We start from the raw sequence: 14,427 nt of genomic DNA on the forward strand, positions 1-14,427 counted from the left end.
ATGTATATGTGTGTGTGTGTGTATGTATATATATATGTGTGTGTATGTATGTGTGTGTGTGTGTTTATTTTTATTTATTTATTTTTACAGCGCGTGCTGCTGTGACGCATGGTCCCATCTAGTCAGGGGTATCCGGTGTGAATGCGCTGCGCCCACAGACAGGATGAGACCGGAACCGGTGTGCAGAATATACATCCCCAATTAATTAAAAGCGGACCAGAGCTTTTTTCCTAACAAGTCATCTTCCTGCGGTCATCTGTTTGCTTTTTTAAACGTTTTATTGGGACTAAAGCCAAAATAAAACCCGAAGAGGAAATATTTCAGAATTTGGGATTTTATTGATTGGACTGCAGCCGAAGCGCAAAGGAAAGTTCTCGTTAAGTAAAAGTTTTGTCAGATTTTTCTCGCCGCGTTTCAAACGTTTCCATCTGTGGAGCGAAGCACGTTTTGTGAAATTACAGAAGAAATGTGAAGACGAATTAGAATCTTGGACGCACCGAGACAAATCCCTGCTCCTCGTTCTCACAGGTCAGATGTGTGTGTGTGGATGTAAAACGTTGCTGTTAGCTGAGAGTTTTAGGTTCTGTTACACCTCTCCCAGCTGTAACTCGAGCATCCTAACCGTCATCTCTGCCAACAAACCGGGGCGCCCCGAGCTGGAGGTGCCGCAGGGGACGCCATGGGACGATCCAAATACTAATGTAATGGGTAAGATTACCAGCTGTTCATATGGAGGTGTCTCTGGTTCCTACATGGGCTGCACTCAGAAGCAAAGTGGGTGTAACTGTACAAAGTGCCAGGAAACGGTTGTTAGAGGCATGGGCCATAAAAGTAGAGCGCAACTCGAGTTAAAGATACGCGTAAAATGCGCGTAAAGTTTGCAGAAAATAGTTTTAAGAGCGCTTTAGGGGGTTTTAAAAGGTGGTTTTGGTAAATTGTAGAGTAACCTAATGTTCATTCGATTAGACTCTATGTGTTGCAATGTGCTTGGATGTATGTGTCATTTTGTCTAGTCACAACCTCTTTTACGCACGCAAGTGAAGAATTGAATAGGAAATAATTTCAGTGTTGATGCTCTAATTCAGGCTGATGCAGCAATTACAGATTTGTTTGTGTGTGTGTGTGTGTGTGTGTGTGTGTGTGTGTGTGTGTGGTGCTGCTATATGAATCCACACCCATGAAACCTAAGTGAATGATGCTGCTGGGACGTATTGAATGCAAAGAGTGAACCGGCTCAGTATGAACCAGCCACCTATTAGTGCACAGCTGCGTAAAAGTCGCACCATGAACTCCGCTGTAAATATTTCTGACCTTATGTCCACATGTTTTCTCTGCAAACAGGAAACATATCTTATGATTCATTACTTTTTTTTAAAAATGACATGTTAAATGTTTGTAATTGTGTGTGTGTGTGTGTGTGTGCGTGTGTGTGTACACGTGCCTGCAGATGACTGTCCTCACATGACAACTAAGTGTATACATCCTCTTTCCATTGACATTTATAATGTGTCACTCAGGATTTCATTGATTGCTTTAGTTATTTATTGGCCATGTTAAAATACAAATTTAAATTGACTGCTAACAGGATTTATAGTCACCTGGTGTATAATTTAATACTTCTCCTTTAAGGATATTTGAAGTCATTTATGGTGTTATATTTTGTGTAAAAGGAGTCATAGCAAGGATTATTCTTCTACATTTTCTGTTGTAAAAGACCAAAACCAACAGTATGTGGAACTGTAAGTCCAATTGTTTTTGGCAATGTAACAAGCAGGGAAATAATTTTTTGAGGAGTACTGTCAGCAACATTAATCTAAAGATTTTGGATATATTTTCTGTTGTTGGTGGTGATGATGGAGGATCTAGATTATCACCAGATATCTTTTAAACTCCCTCTGTCAATGAGACATAAAGCTTAAGGAGCTGGCATCATCATGACATAATCTGCATCAGCAATGACTGAATGAATAAAAATGAGCTTGATCTTCAGCAACCAAATATTTTTACATTTTACATTTAATGTTGGTGCTGCAAAGTTTCTTTCTATAAACATCTGAAAAACCTTGCTTAAAATTATTAAGTTGCGAAAAGTCTGCAAATTTGATGAGAACCATTTTCACTAAATCAACTTGTGAATTTTCTAGAATTACTTTATTTAATTTTTTTATTCTGTCCTGTTTCTGGAACATGTGAAATAAGACAAACGTGTCACAAACCGTGTAAATGACCCTCGGGTCTTTGGGGACGTGAATGTCCAGGGCTCCATCACTGTGAAAACTTGATGCAATATAGCGGGCGATGAGCTGATCCTCAGGGTGCTGATGGGAGCGGAAGGTAATGCTGGTGTGTTTAATGTGTACTTGGAGGATGGAGGCTTCGATGATTGTGTCACTGATTTCCAAGCAATTGCTTCCAGAACATTACTGAGCTCCAGTAAACTCTTCTGCTGCCCTTAGGTTGTCGCAGAAATGATGCTGAGAGTACAGGTGGGTTACTTTGACTGAATATGATATCTAATATGTAATTCTGGTGGCATGCAGCTCTGGGGAAGTGTTTTTCTTTGACTAAAGAAGGTTGTCAAAAACGCTGGTAAAAGCAGTTTAATACATGTAGAGTGAAAGGAATACAGAGAGAGTAGTTTCGGTGTCTCTGAGAAGCAGAGGAAGCAAAAGGGCCCCAGCATGGAGAGTTCCAAACCCTTTGCCAGCATGTAGGGCAGCCTACACTATAAAACCAGATTTAGTTGTAAATAAACTTTTTACTGGTCACTGGTTAGTCTTTCACCATTTGTTTAAAAAACGTATTCATTACTAAATCACATTAGTTGTTTGTAATAATCAGCTTAAGTATACAATGCGCAGATCACATTAAGCAGAGATAACTATGTTAAGTTTCTGTATGGGGGGGGGGGGGGGGGGGGGGGGGGGGGGGGGGGGGGGGGGGGGGGGGGGGGGGGGGGGGGGGGGGGGGTTTAGTTGGCTGGGTAATTTGAACTGGGCCTGATGGCAGATTGGCATTCATGAGTGCACATTGTTTAAACACTTCTCTGGTTCCTATTTTATTGTATAAAACATGAGGGAAAGTTGAATTTTAGGGATTTATATTTTAAATTCATAATACTTGTCTATCGTCAGGCGCTGTTCAGGAGGATATTTGATAAGTACAATAGTGCAAAAGCCTTCATTTTGAACTGGTCTGTTGTCACTTTAATTAAAGGTTGAGGAACCTTTTTAATGTTTGGATATTTCTTTTCACTTGCTAATGCACACTAAAATCTGGTTTGGGACCAGTTGTTGCATAAAACATGAAGGGAAAGTGAATAATAAAATGCAAATCTCCCTCCCTCTCTGACTCGCTCTAATGTCCACATCTGTCTTGAAAAGCCTTTTGTCAAACAAGCTCGGCAGTTAAGGGATTGTTTTAAATGCTGATCATTTTGGAAATTACTTATTATTCCTATTGATGAAGGTTTTTTCTTTTTCCTGTCAGTCTCTTTTTTTTTTAGTGGTAGTTGCAATTCTCAAAAAGTTGCCAGCATATTTTTAAATTCACCACTGATGTCTCCATTTGCTTAATCAACACTGGTGAAGTTGTAATGAAAAGCTTTTAGCCAATAAACAATTATCGTTGTTTTGTATCCATAATGTCTAACAAGTCTAACAATGAGCCGTCGTAAGCGGTCCTCGAGGCTGAAGCTCTGCAGGTTGAAGAGTTCCTCGGAGGCTTGCTTATTGTTTAATTGTCAGGTTGCTTTGGGAGCACTCCGCTAAATGCCTTGAACTAAAATATGCAAAATGTTTAATGGAATGGAGTTGGCCTATTAATAACTAACCATAAACTCTGTGCAGATTTTGATTTCATCAGACTACAGCATAGAAAATCTGCTTAGAAACATATAAAATATTGGCTAGGATAGAACAAGATAATGTAATTATGCTAAATTAAGCAACACATTCATTTTTAATTTCACTGATCATCATTTTAAACAAATCGTATCTGATACTATCTGATAAATAATACACATTTTTTTCATAGGCTCAGCTTGCCACTTAAAATTTTTTTTTTCCCAGGGCTGGTCTCACGGTATCAGAAATGTATTGTCATGTACTGGTCATGTGACAAGGGCTTTAAAATTGTCATAACAGGCATCCAAATGACAGTATTCTGATCCATTGAAAATCCCAGTTGTCAATGACAGTACTCTAGCCCAATGGATTGGGGGGCTGCACCAGGTGGGATCAATCATATATTCAGGGGGGGCAGGTGCCACCCTGTGCCCCGCTTCTAGCCCCGCCCCTGCCCTTGAGGTCTGGCTGGAATGTTTCTCACTTTATTAAAGCACCCATACTACGCTCATTTTCAGGTTCATAATTGTATTTTGAGGTTGTACCAGAATAGGTTTACATGGATTGATTTTCATAAAACACCAGATATGTGTTGTACTGCACATTGCTGCAGATCCTGTTTTCACCCTGTGTGTTTGGGTCTCTGTTTTAACCACTTGTGGAATACCTGCAGAAAAAGGACATGGAAATAGTTTTATGGTGTGATAATTAAGTAATAGTGAATGAAAAATGCCTTATGGAAACAGTAAAATTTGATGGAATTTCATGAACATCGACTCAAAGGAAATACATTGTGTCTCTTCGGATTTTATCTTGATCGACATATGACTTGTGCAATAAACACTGATGGAAATGTTATTTGCTGAATAAATAATTAATTGCAATTAGGTTTTAGGTCATTTTTATGGTTGCAACCCGCCACAAAACAAAAAAGAAGACGTTTTAGTTCATTTCCGCCCAGTATTTCCGCTCTGTTTGCACACATGGCGGGTGTCAACAAAGACAGATGGAAGTGGACGAACGAGGAGATGAGAGAATATTTGAATTTAATTTACGAGCAAAATGTAATAGCTCTTCGGAAACATATATAGAGTTTTTTTTTTTACCAAACTTCAAGATCAATCACATCAAGATCATATTTATGGATAAGCATTCATTAATCCGTTCAGAAATCAGAGACATAGGAAACTCCTCATAATTACAGAACTTGCCTCATAATCAAGTCTGGAAGTTTTTCACAGTATCACACGTAGTCATTGAGTTCCATCTGTTTTGTTAAATAATTATTCTGAAAATCAGAAATCAAAGTTTTTTTAATGAAAAAACCTGTTTGTGTGTGGACGAGTCGCCAAAAGGTAGAAGAAAAAATAAATACATGCATGTGGACATGACCTGAAATTCTTTTGGAAGGATTGATGGGAAATATGTCAACTGTAACCGCAACAACATAACCTTACATTTCAGTTTATTACACGTTGTTTTTGTAGGCCATCATTTCTATTGGTTATGAGCATTTTAGATACAGTTTGTTCAAATGGACATGTGTGTACCTGTCCTCTATTGGCTGTGTGAAGTACCAGTATGACTCTTGTCTGTCTGGACCAAAGAAGGAAGTAGTGTGACTCGTTGGTTTCCTCTTTGTAGAAATTTCTACACTTTGATTTTTGCTCTGATTGAACTAACAAGATCCAATGTGTTATTCAGTGAGCTTTGGAGGTGTTATGCAGAGCCAGGCTAGCTGTTTGCACCTGTTTCAAGTCTTTGTGCCAAGCTAAGCTAACCGAGTCCTGATGGACGCTATGCATTTACTGTACAGGAGAAAGTAGTACGGCTATTGATCTTTTTATCAAACTCTCTGTAAAGATCAGTAATGATGCATTTCCTGCTGCTGACTTCCCATCAGAGCATCAGTCACATTCATCATCATCAGAGTCAGACATGCTAATATTTGCTCTCGGCTGACTGTAACTTCATTTTTGTGACTTGTCCTGATTTACTGCGCTGAGTCGTAACAAATACAAATCCATCAGCAGTATTTTCAGTAATGGCTGCTGGCATGAGAAATCCATTTAAACATTTTGGAGCTATTCAGTAGAGACATAAATTTTACAGCAACATCATTATCTCTCTTCTCTCCTCCTCTTCACCCGTCTAATACTTCATTGTCTCATCATTCTGTCTTTACACCTGTCTCATCTACTGTACCTTTCTTCTGCTCCTTTTTCTCTTATTCTTTCTTTATCTACCTTTCATGCCTTACCTCACCTCTTCCTCCTAGTTTCCCTTTTCTCCTCATTTCTAATCTACTTCCCTTATCTCTTCCTCCCTTCTCTCATCTCTGTCACTATACTTTCCCCTTCCCCACCACTTATTCATCTCCTTGACACTGTGTTTCCCCTCATCCTTTCTCCCCTGACCTCCCATATCCCTTCCTCCTCTTCTTATTATCTTCTTTCCATCTTTTCCTCTTTCTGCCATTTCTCTTATTACTAAGCTGTGCCTCTCTCCCTCGTCTTTGTCTCTTTCCTTATCCTCACTCCTTTTTTCTCCTTCGCATCCTCTTAAATCTTTTCTCCCCTCCCCTTGTTTCCTTCTCATCTCATTCATTCCTCCTTCTCCTTTTTCTCTCAACCCACCCTCTCCTCCTCCTCCCTGCAGGTTGTTGATGGAGAGGATTTCGAATGTCAGCCGGGACAGTGGTCATCGCAGGAGGAATTCTGGCTACAGTCATCTTACTGACCATCGTCGCTGTACTGTGTTTATGTAGGTTGCAGGTATGACTGTTTCCTACTCTGTGCTGTTACTTTTGTTTGTTGATTAAGAATTTGTAAGTAATGGGAAGCCTGTTTTGTGATCCTAGAATTACTACATTGACGAGCAGGATTAAAAAGCCGGCGTGAGACCGGCTTGAACTCTTCCTGCTTTGGTCCCCCTACAGGCTGGAAGGGGAATTGTCCCATTATGTCATATTGGCACAAATTTGCATAGTGAGGTTATAGCCCCAAAGCAAACGCAGAAGTGCCGTTCACCCTGTTACGAGTTGATGAACCACTGAAATGACTTTGGAAACACTATTTTAAGTTACAAAAAGTTCTCTTGTGTTGAGTGTCTAGTGTTCTAGGGTTAAGTATTGGACAGCTTCAAGTTTTGACATGGGGTTGGCGCTAGATGAAATGTCACTGGATTACTAAAGTAGTTACAATTCCTCCCGTGGGTAACATGAATGTGTAAACAACATTTTTTGTCAATCCATCCAATGGTTGTCAAGACATTTGAATCGAAACAACATATGAACTCAGAAAAATTAAAAAGTCAGAATCACCAAAGTCAATTGGATTCCTCTTCTGGAGATCAGGAACTTCTGCACATCAAGGAAATCCACGTCAGTCCAGCTGGTGAATGGTTGGATCCAGATAATCTTCGTTTCAATTAGTAGCAAGGCTTGATATGTTCTGTATGATGTATGTTTGTCAGTGTTATCATAGTCTTTATGGACAACATTTCATTTTTGGCTTTGTCCAGATGCCGCCGCAAATTTCACCTAATTTTCAGCCAGATGTCCATCTCCATCCACGTTTTTAGTGTTGGCATTCTAATCTCCGATCAATTTATGAGGACAGTGGTTAACTTCTCCTCAGATCTCTGCAGGGTAAATCCAGACTGCTAGCTAGACTATCCTGTCCAATCAGAGTTTTCTGCTGCACAACTAAAACAACTTTTGAACATGTACATTTTCCACTAAAACAAGTTCCTTCCCCAGGCTGCAGAGGCGCCATTGCTCTGTCCAGTGCTAAGCGTCGCCCATGAAGACGCTTAGCTTGTGATTGCTTTAAAGAGATGCCGATAAACCCGAGCACATTTTTCTTCCATACCCATCCCCCAATACACTGTGCTGTGGAGGAGGGTCTGGCATTGAGAGACTAGTGTTAACAAACTAACTTTTGACTCTGACCGTACTGTTTCTTCCTGTTTTTCACTTCTCCAGTATTACTGCTGTAAGAGGGAGGAGTCTGAGAAGGGGGAAGAGGAGGAACCGGGGCTCGCCACCATGTCGCCTTCCTGGCCCCTGGCTCTGTCTGCCCCCCCTACACCTCCAACGCCGGAGCACTGCGGCAACGACCCAGAGAACTACACCCCCACCTTCCTCACTGAGGCCAACGGGCCTGCCAGCTATTTCCCAACACCTCCGCCGCGCAGGTGCCAGCGCTCACACGCCTTTTGCCCATCCTGCGCCCGCTGCTCGCTGCCCTTCTACCTGCAGCACCCGGAGAGGCTGTACAACGGTGGGCGCAGAATCAGCTACAGGACTGTGCAGCAGCAGGACCTGGAGCTGCCCATAGATCTGGCCAGCTTCTACCAGAAGCTCAACCTCATCCGTTCCGTCACCATGAGGGAGGTGGTCAACCACAGCGTCAGCACTGACGTCTAGGAGCAGGCAGTGGGGAAAGCCACGCCGTCCTGCAGACCTGGAGGAAAGTTGCACTGACTCGGTGATGTCTGCTAAATACACAAAATGACTTTGTGTTGTGCTGTGGGTTCAGCATTAATGGTGTGCTGCACTAATGTACTGCAACACTGAGGGCTTTTGGGTGATGTAGGCTAACACATCTCCTGGCAGCCATATTGCAGATCTACAGCTCTGGAGCGACTGCTACAGTAACAGCTGAACATTTGTTTCTGAGAGACTTGAACAGACTCATTTTTGTCAAGTTAGACTTAAAAATGATCATTTTGTGACCAGTATGTCTGATTTTGCTGTTTAGAAAATTAGCTTGTTTGTTAATTAGCTAGTTAAGTAGCTAAGCAATATGTGTATCAAAGTGTAAATAAGAAAATTCACAATTTGAGCTTTTGTCAGTAAAGTAAACACAGATTTAGTTGTAATGCACCACACAAGAGACAAAAGTGGAGGTAAATGTCCTGTGCAAACAGGAGGTTTTCTAAATGAGGCTAATGGCTAGTTAGCTATCTAGCTTACTCTGAAATCTCTTCTAAAGAAGAAGTCAAGGATGTTTAAAGAGAACTGAATACAGCATTTGAGCCAGGCCCCTTAATTCCTAAGGTCTGAAAATTTCTCAGTGGTGCATGGCGCATGAAGCACTAAAGACTTCCACTGACCAGGCCGGCTACCCCTAGTTTAGCTCTTTGCTAATTTGAATGGAGAGCATTGATTTATTTGTGCGACTCTTCTAGACTTACCAAATGTTATTGGATCGAATGGATCAAAAAAGTAATTTCCCAGGGGTTGTGATGCTCAAAAACCCTATCCACTTATTAACAGATATCTCTTTTGCCGTGTAAGTCTGTGGAAAAAAAAGTCTTTTCGGGGCAGAGGGCATCCCGTGACATTGTAATTCCACTGTTTGACCACTATGTCAAAATGTCTCAAAGCCCGGGGGGGAGCTATGTGTCTGGTCTTATCATGCGTTTCTGTTGACTGTTTGAATGCAACAGAAAAAAGATCTGTGAAGGTATGTGGTTGTCGGGGGAGCTCTGCTATGCATTTTCTCTCAGGGAGTCCCCAGAACTTTGTTTGGTCCAAAAACACAGATAGTCAACAAATCCTACGTGCAGACCAAAACCAACAGTGGATGTATCTACTAAGAAGTGTTGTGTGTGTGTGTGTATCAAAGCATTATCTTCCTCTCTGTCATAGAGCTCCATTGTTGTTAAAAACCCATCATTAACCTACACTGTCTCACAGGGTCTAATGTTCCTTCACTACCATGAACACACACACACACACACACACACACACACACTATAGTTTATTTTCAATTCGAGCTTACGCACACTTGGCCCAATTAAATTGAGCCCGAACAGGGTTGAACCCAAACATCCAGTTGGTTAGACTGTGATGGCTATATGGTGCCCAGACCAGCTTGAAAGAGGTGGGTCAGGGGGCCTAGGCACAGTTCAAGGTAACTGGGCCACACACACCGTCCCATACAAAAACTACACTGACAGCTCATTTAAGAAATTACTGAGATTTAAAAAAACAAACAAACGAAACTACATTTATGTTTTTGTGTCTTCAGAAGGAACCAATGGCTTTGGAGCTGGGATATGCAGACAGAAAATTATTGAGAGATATTGTTGGTTTTGGTCTTTTCATGGGATTTGTTTGAAAATAAAAAATGACACTTATCTTGAAAGCTTGAAATCAAGAGTGTTTTGGAGAAGAAATACTGTCGATCTGAAGTTTCCTGAGTCAGTAGCTTTCGTTTGGAGACCAATTTATTTGAAGACTCAGACTATCACTGACTACACTCAGTTTTCTCTGTTTATCATTTGTGCACAACCAGGTCTCCAACAGAGTAGTACTCAGCTCCAGTACTGAACATACAGTGTATATGTGTACTTTTACAGTGTACCAACACCCCTGACTTTGGGGACTTTGAATATAATAGTGGATGTTGACACGGACAAAAGTTTTATTTGTGTGTGTTTGTGTAGCAACAACTGTACAGCGTTACATTTCACCTTTATTTCTTTCACAGTGAAATTCCTTCACTTAAAACCTCATAGAAGCCAAATCCTACCTTTAAACACATTTTTACAGTTTAGTATCTGTTCAGGCTGAAGCTGCACAGGTGTTTTCACTTATTCAGCCTGATTACAGACTGAGTCAGGGTCTAATCAGCATCAACAACACCTGTGTGAGCTGCTTAGATTTAGTGAATACTGTGAGCCATTTCAACTATTCGCCAATCATCAGTTTGAGTGAACTAAGCTTTTTGTACTTATTTTCTTTTTGGCCTCTGTACTATATTGACTCATTAAATCTGAAAATGCAATAGAATTTTTCACATCAAAAATCTATTATTCAGTATCAAGTATTCTGGTTATAATGTTATGTCGTTTTTGAGAATCCATACTATTAGATATTTGATTTTTACTCCGGCAAAATGTTATTATTTCTGTCATGAATTCCATTTTTGATGAGTTGAATTTAAAATATATATTCTTGAGCTTGAAATTACTCAATAAATCACCCACTTTTTTATGAACTTCTTGACAAGTAAAAAGAATACATTTAAATTTTGAAATTATAAATTCACCTCTTGAGCAAGGCAAGGTAAAACTGGGATTTTGTAGATAGAAATCTATTCTTGGTTAAAAAAAGAAAAGAAAGCTAAAACATTGCAGATGCCAGGAGCTTCAGTTTGACCTATGTTTGTGTTCACTTGTGATCTGTCAGCACAGCGTTGTGTTGTGTTTTTTGTCCAACTCAGACACAGAGAGCAGCTGATCCTGTCGGTATGTGAGTGTTTCAGTGTGTGAATTCCTGTTTGTCTGCGGAGTGTCTCAGTGCAGAAAACAAATCACATTTTAAAAAGGGCTTTTCTGAAGCATTCAAAGTTCCAATGGCTGTGATTTCTGGAAGATATTTATTTCCTGTTAGAGACATCAAGTATGCGCTGTAGGTCGGGATTCTGCACCATGAGGTATCCAGCATTTAAGAAAATAACTGCTCATTTCTTAATGATAATAATAGTACAGTAGACGATGTATGAAGGAACCACAATAATTTCCTGTATCCCAAAATAAACATTCAGATGCAATAAAACTCTTCATTTGAAGCAAACTCTTTTTTTTTTTTCTAGATAAAATGGATCGGACGTCTACTAACAAAGGATCAGTTTAGTTGTGATAGTGCTTGCGTCCCAGCTGATAGCGACATATCAACCTATAGTAAGAAAACAACCCTATCAACCCATAATTATAATGCAGATGCAACTTGCCTTTAATTTTCCCTCCGGCACCGCTGTGATACAACTCTTCTTGAGACATGTCTCGCAGTTCTATTTACTCTGGAGGACGTCCCAGGGCTTGTCCTAACCTTTGTCGGCCATTTCCTTCACAAGCTCCTGAAAAACTAATTTCAAAAAGTCTCTCGTCTCCTCGTTCGTCCACTTCCATCTGTCTTTGTTGACACCCGCCATGTGTGCAAACAGAGCGGAAACACTGGGCGGAAATGAACTAAAACGTCTTCTTCTTTGATTTGTGGCGGGTTGTAACCATAAAATGACCTAAAACTTAATCGCAATTTATTATTTATTCAGCAAATAACGTTTCTATCAGCGTTTATTGCATAAGCCGTATATCGATTAAGATAAAATCCAAAGAGACCGAACGTATTTCGTTTGAGTCGATATTTTGGAAATTCCATCTAATTTTACTGTTTCCATAAGGCATTTTTCATTCGATATCTGTTAATTCGGATAAAAACATGTGGATGGAAACATAGCTACTGGTAGAGAGTGGAGGACCTGCAGAACCCTAAAACAACTGAGTTAGGATGAATGGATGTGTGTTGGCGGTTAGGGTAGTTGCAGCGTGCCTAAAGCAGAGGTTATCAATTGTTTTTTCAGCCAAGGCTAGATGAATCACAGAAGAGAAGAGGGGTTTTGGGGTTAAAGTTTGCATGCTGCCACAGAGGAAGGACATCCTGCTAGTCTCAACTCTCTCTGCCAAAGAAGTGTCCACCCTGTCGATCAATAAAGCGTCAGACATTAATCTATTCAGGGTGTTTTGGGGGATGAAGCCGCACGTTCTACACTTTGTATTTGTAAGTTCCTGGGGAACAGTGAGTGCAGAACCACTTTCATTATTCGGTGATGGTTTCCAGACAATTTTGTCTTTGGATAAGACTAAAACAGTTGCAGTTGTTTCCTCGCTGCTTCATTAGTTGATGTGTTTCTATTAAATCCTGCAGTTCAGTAGATTATGAGGCTTTTTGCCGACCAGCAGGCGGCGCCAGCTGTTGTCCAACGTGCATCAACTGCAGCTGATCTGTAAGTGATTTAATTTACAGTGTTTAATAAAAGGATGCAAAACTGTTTGGTATCAGTGTAATGCCTTCTAGTAGAATAGTGATACAGAAAAGCAGAGCAGAGGGAGATCTGTTGCTTATTTTTAAAATCATTTTTGACCAGCATCAAATCAAACGTGTTTACATCAAAAGAAGCCTAAGGGAAGACACTGTAGAATAATATTAAGTCAACTGTGTGTTTCTTCATTCCTAGTTGTGATGCACCTCTGCAATTTACAGCATCAAAACTTTCAATTTCAGTGTAATAACCTAAACTAAACTACATTTATTCCTCAAAACACCTTAGCTAAAATTACATATAGAACACGTTTCAGTTGCCGTAAAAAAAGTACTGGGGACAAACACTTGGCATGACCTTGACTTTGTTTTTCAAAATCTCGAATTTTATTTACAAGATCTTGACATTGACACGGAGGGAAAAAACCTGGAGATCTCGAGTCTGAAAGTTGAGATCTTGACTTTCATTGAGGAAAAAAAAAATCTCAACTTTCAAACTCAAGATCTCGAAATTAGTGTTTGGCCCCAGTAGGTTACATGTTTGTTTGTTTTCTCCGCCATGAAAGTTGAGACCTCGAGTTTGGTGTTTGTCCCCAGTACATTTTTTGTTTTTTTCTTTGTTCCCCCCCCCTCCATGTCACGTCCAGGGCACTGTAAATAACAACAAGACAAGTGTGAACTGGCAGTTCCTTGCAACGCGCAAGACTTGACAGATCTAATTTGAATATGAAAATTCTTAGCCGAGGACACCCCTACTCAAAACTATGAATCATGGAGGCCTGGATCATGGATGTGTACCTTTCTAAATCAACTGAATTGGCCACAGGTCGACTCCAATTAAGGAGTAGAAACATCTCAAAGATGATCTGGAGAAATTGGAAGCACCTGAGTATAATTAAGTGTCATAGCCAAGAATCTGAATGCTAATGTCAATGGGATATTCAGTTTTGAATAAATTTGCAAACTATTCTGAAATCCTGCTTTTGCCCTGCCACTATAGATTATTGAGTGTAAAATGATGTAAAAAATGAATTTGAACTATTTTAGCATAAAGTTGCAACATTGAAAAATAGGAAAAGTGGGGCGGTCTTGGTAAATCCTGAATGCTCTGTACATGGACAACCCTGTCTTCTAAAGAATTACATTCCCATTCAACTAAACGGCATTCTCAAGAAATCATTTTCACCCAGATTACATTTGCTTTATTTGTCCTTACCAGCAAACAAACACACGTTGTGAAGATGTAAACACGTGATTATTGTGGATTGAAATCAAACTACTTGGTTGGATTAAAAAAATATATTGGTTTGGGTTGAAATAAGTACGTCTGTAATGTAACTTACGCTATACATGCAAGTTAAGTACATTATGAAAGTGTTTTTTCTTTTTTTTCTTGTTAAACATGTGTTGTTAGAGAGAAACATGTTAGTCCCTAAACAAATATATGAAATTCATGTAAAGAACACAAAGAGGCCAATCTGTTAATGTGAACTGTTATTTAATTGAAATACAAGTCAGTACAATTAGGTTTTAATCAAACTTACTATCAACAGTACACAAGGTCCATACTTTTCTTTTGTACAAAGAGGTATCAGTTATATAAAAACACAGTACACAAAAGTTAAAAATGACACATACATGTACATGTCTGAATACATTTCAACCATACTTCAAGTGTCAGGAATCTTCTGTGTTTGTATTAACTCTCCTCTGTCACACACACACAGACCAGAACTGGCATCATTTGAC

General features: G+C 39.9%; 1 protein-coding gene across 2 annotated transcripts; it reads left to right on the forward strand.

The window, feature by feature from the left end:
- Nucleotides 1-144: 144 nt before the first annotated feature.
- Nucleotides 145-9,499, forward strand: LOC117944425 (protein FAM163B). 2 transcript variants are annotated; one of them, XM_034871228.1, is made up of 3 exons: nucleotides 145-528; nucleotides 6,504-6,619; nucleotides 7,831-9,499. In XM_034871228.1, the coding sequence occupies exons 2-3, from the start codon at nucleotides 6,527-6,529 to the stop codon at nucleotides 8,272-8,274; spliced, it is 537 nt and encodes a 178-aa protein (XP_034727119.1). In that variant the 5' UTR covers nucleotides 145-528; nucleotides 6,504-6,526; the 3' UTR covers nucleotides 8,275-9,499. The 2 variants fall into 2 exon arrangements, with proteins under 2 accessions (XP_034727119.1, XP_034727118.1); XM_034871227.1 differs by having other exon boundaries at nucleotides 145-708; nucleotides 7,831-9,498.
- The last annotated feature ends 4,928 nt before the right edge of the window (nucleotides 9,500-14,427 follow it).

Source organism: Etheostoma cragini, chromosome 5 (genome assembly GCF_013103735.1).
Source record: "Etheostoma cragini isolate CJK2018 chromosome 5, CSU_Ecrag_1.0, whole genome shotgun sequence".
In the NCBI taxonomy this organism is placed as follows: domain Eukaryota; kingdom Metazoa; phylum Chordata; class Actinopteri; order Perciformes; family Percidae; genus Etheostoma; species Etheostoma cragini.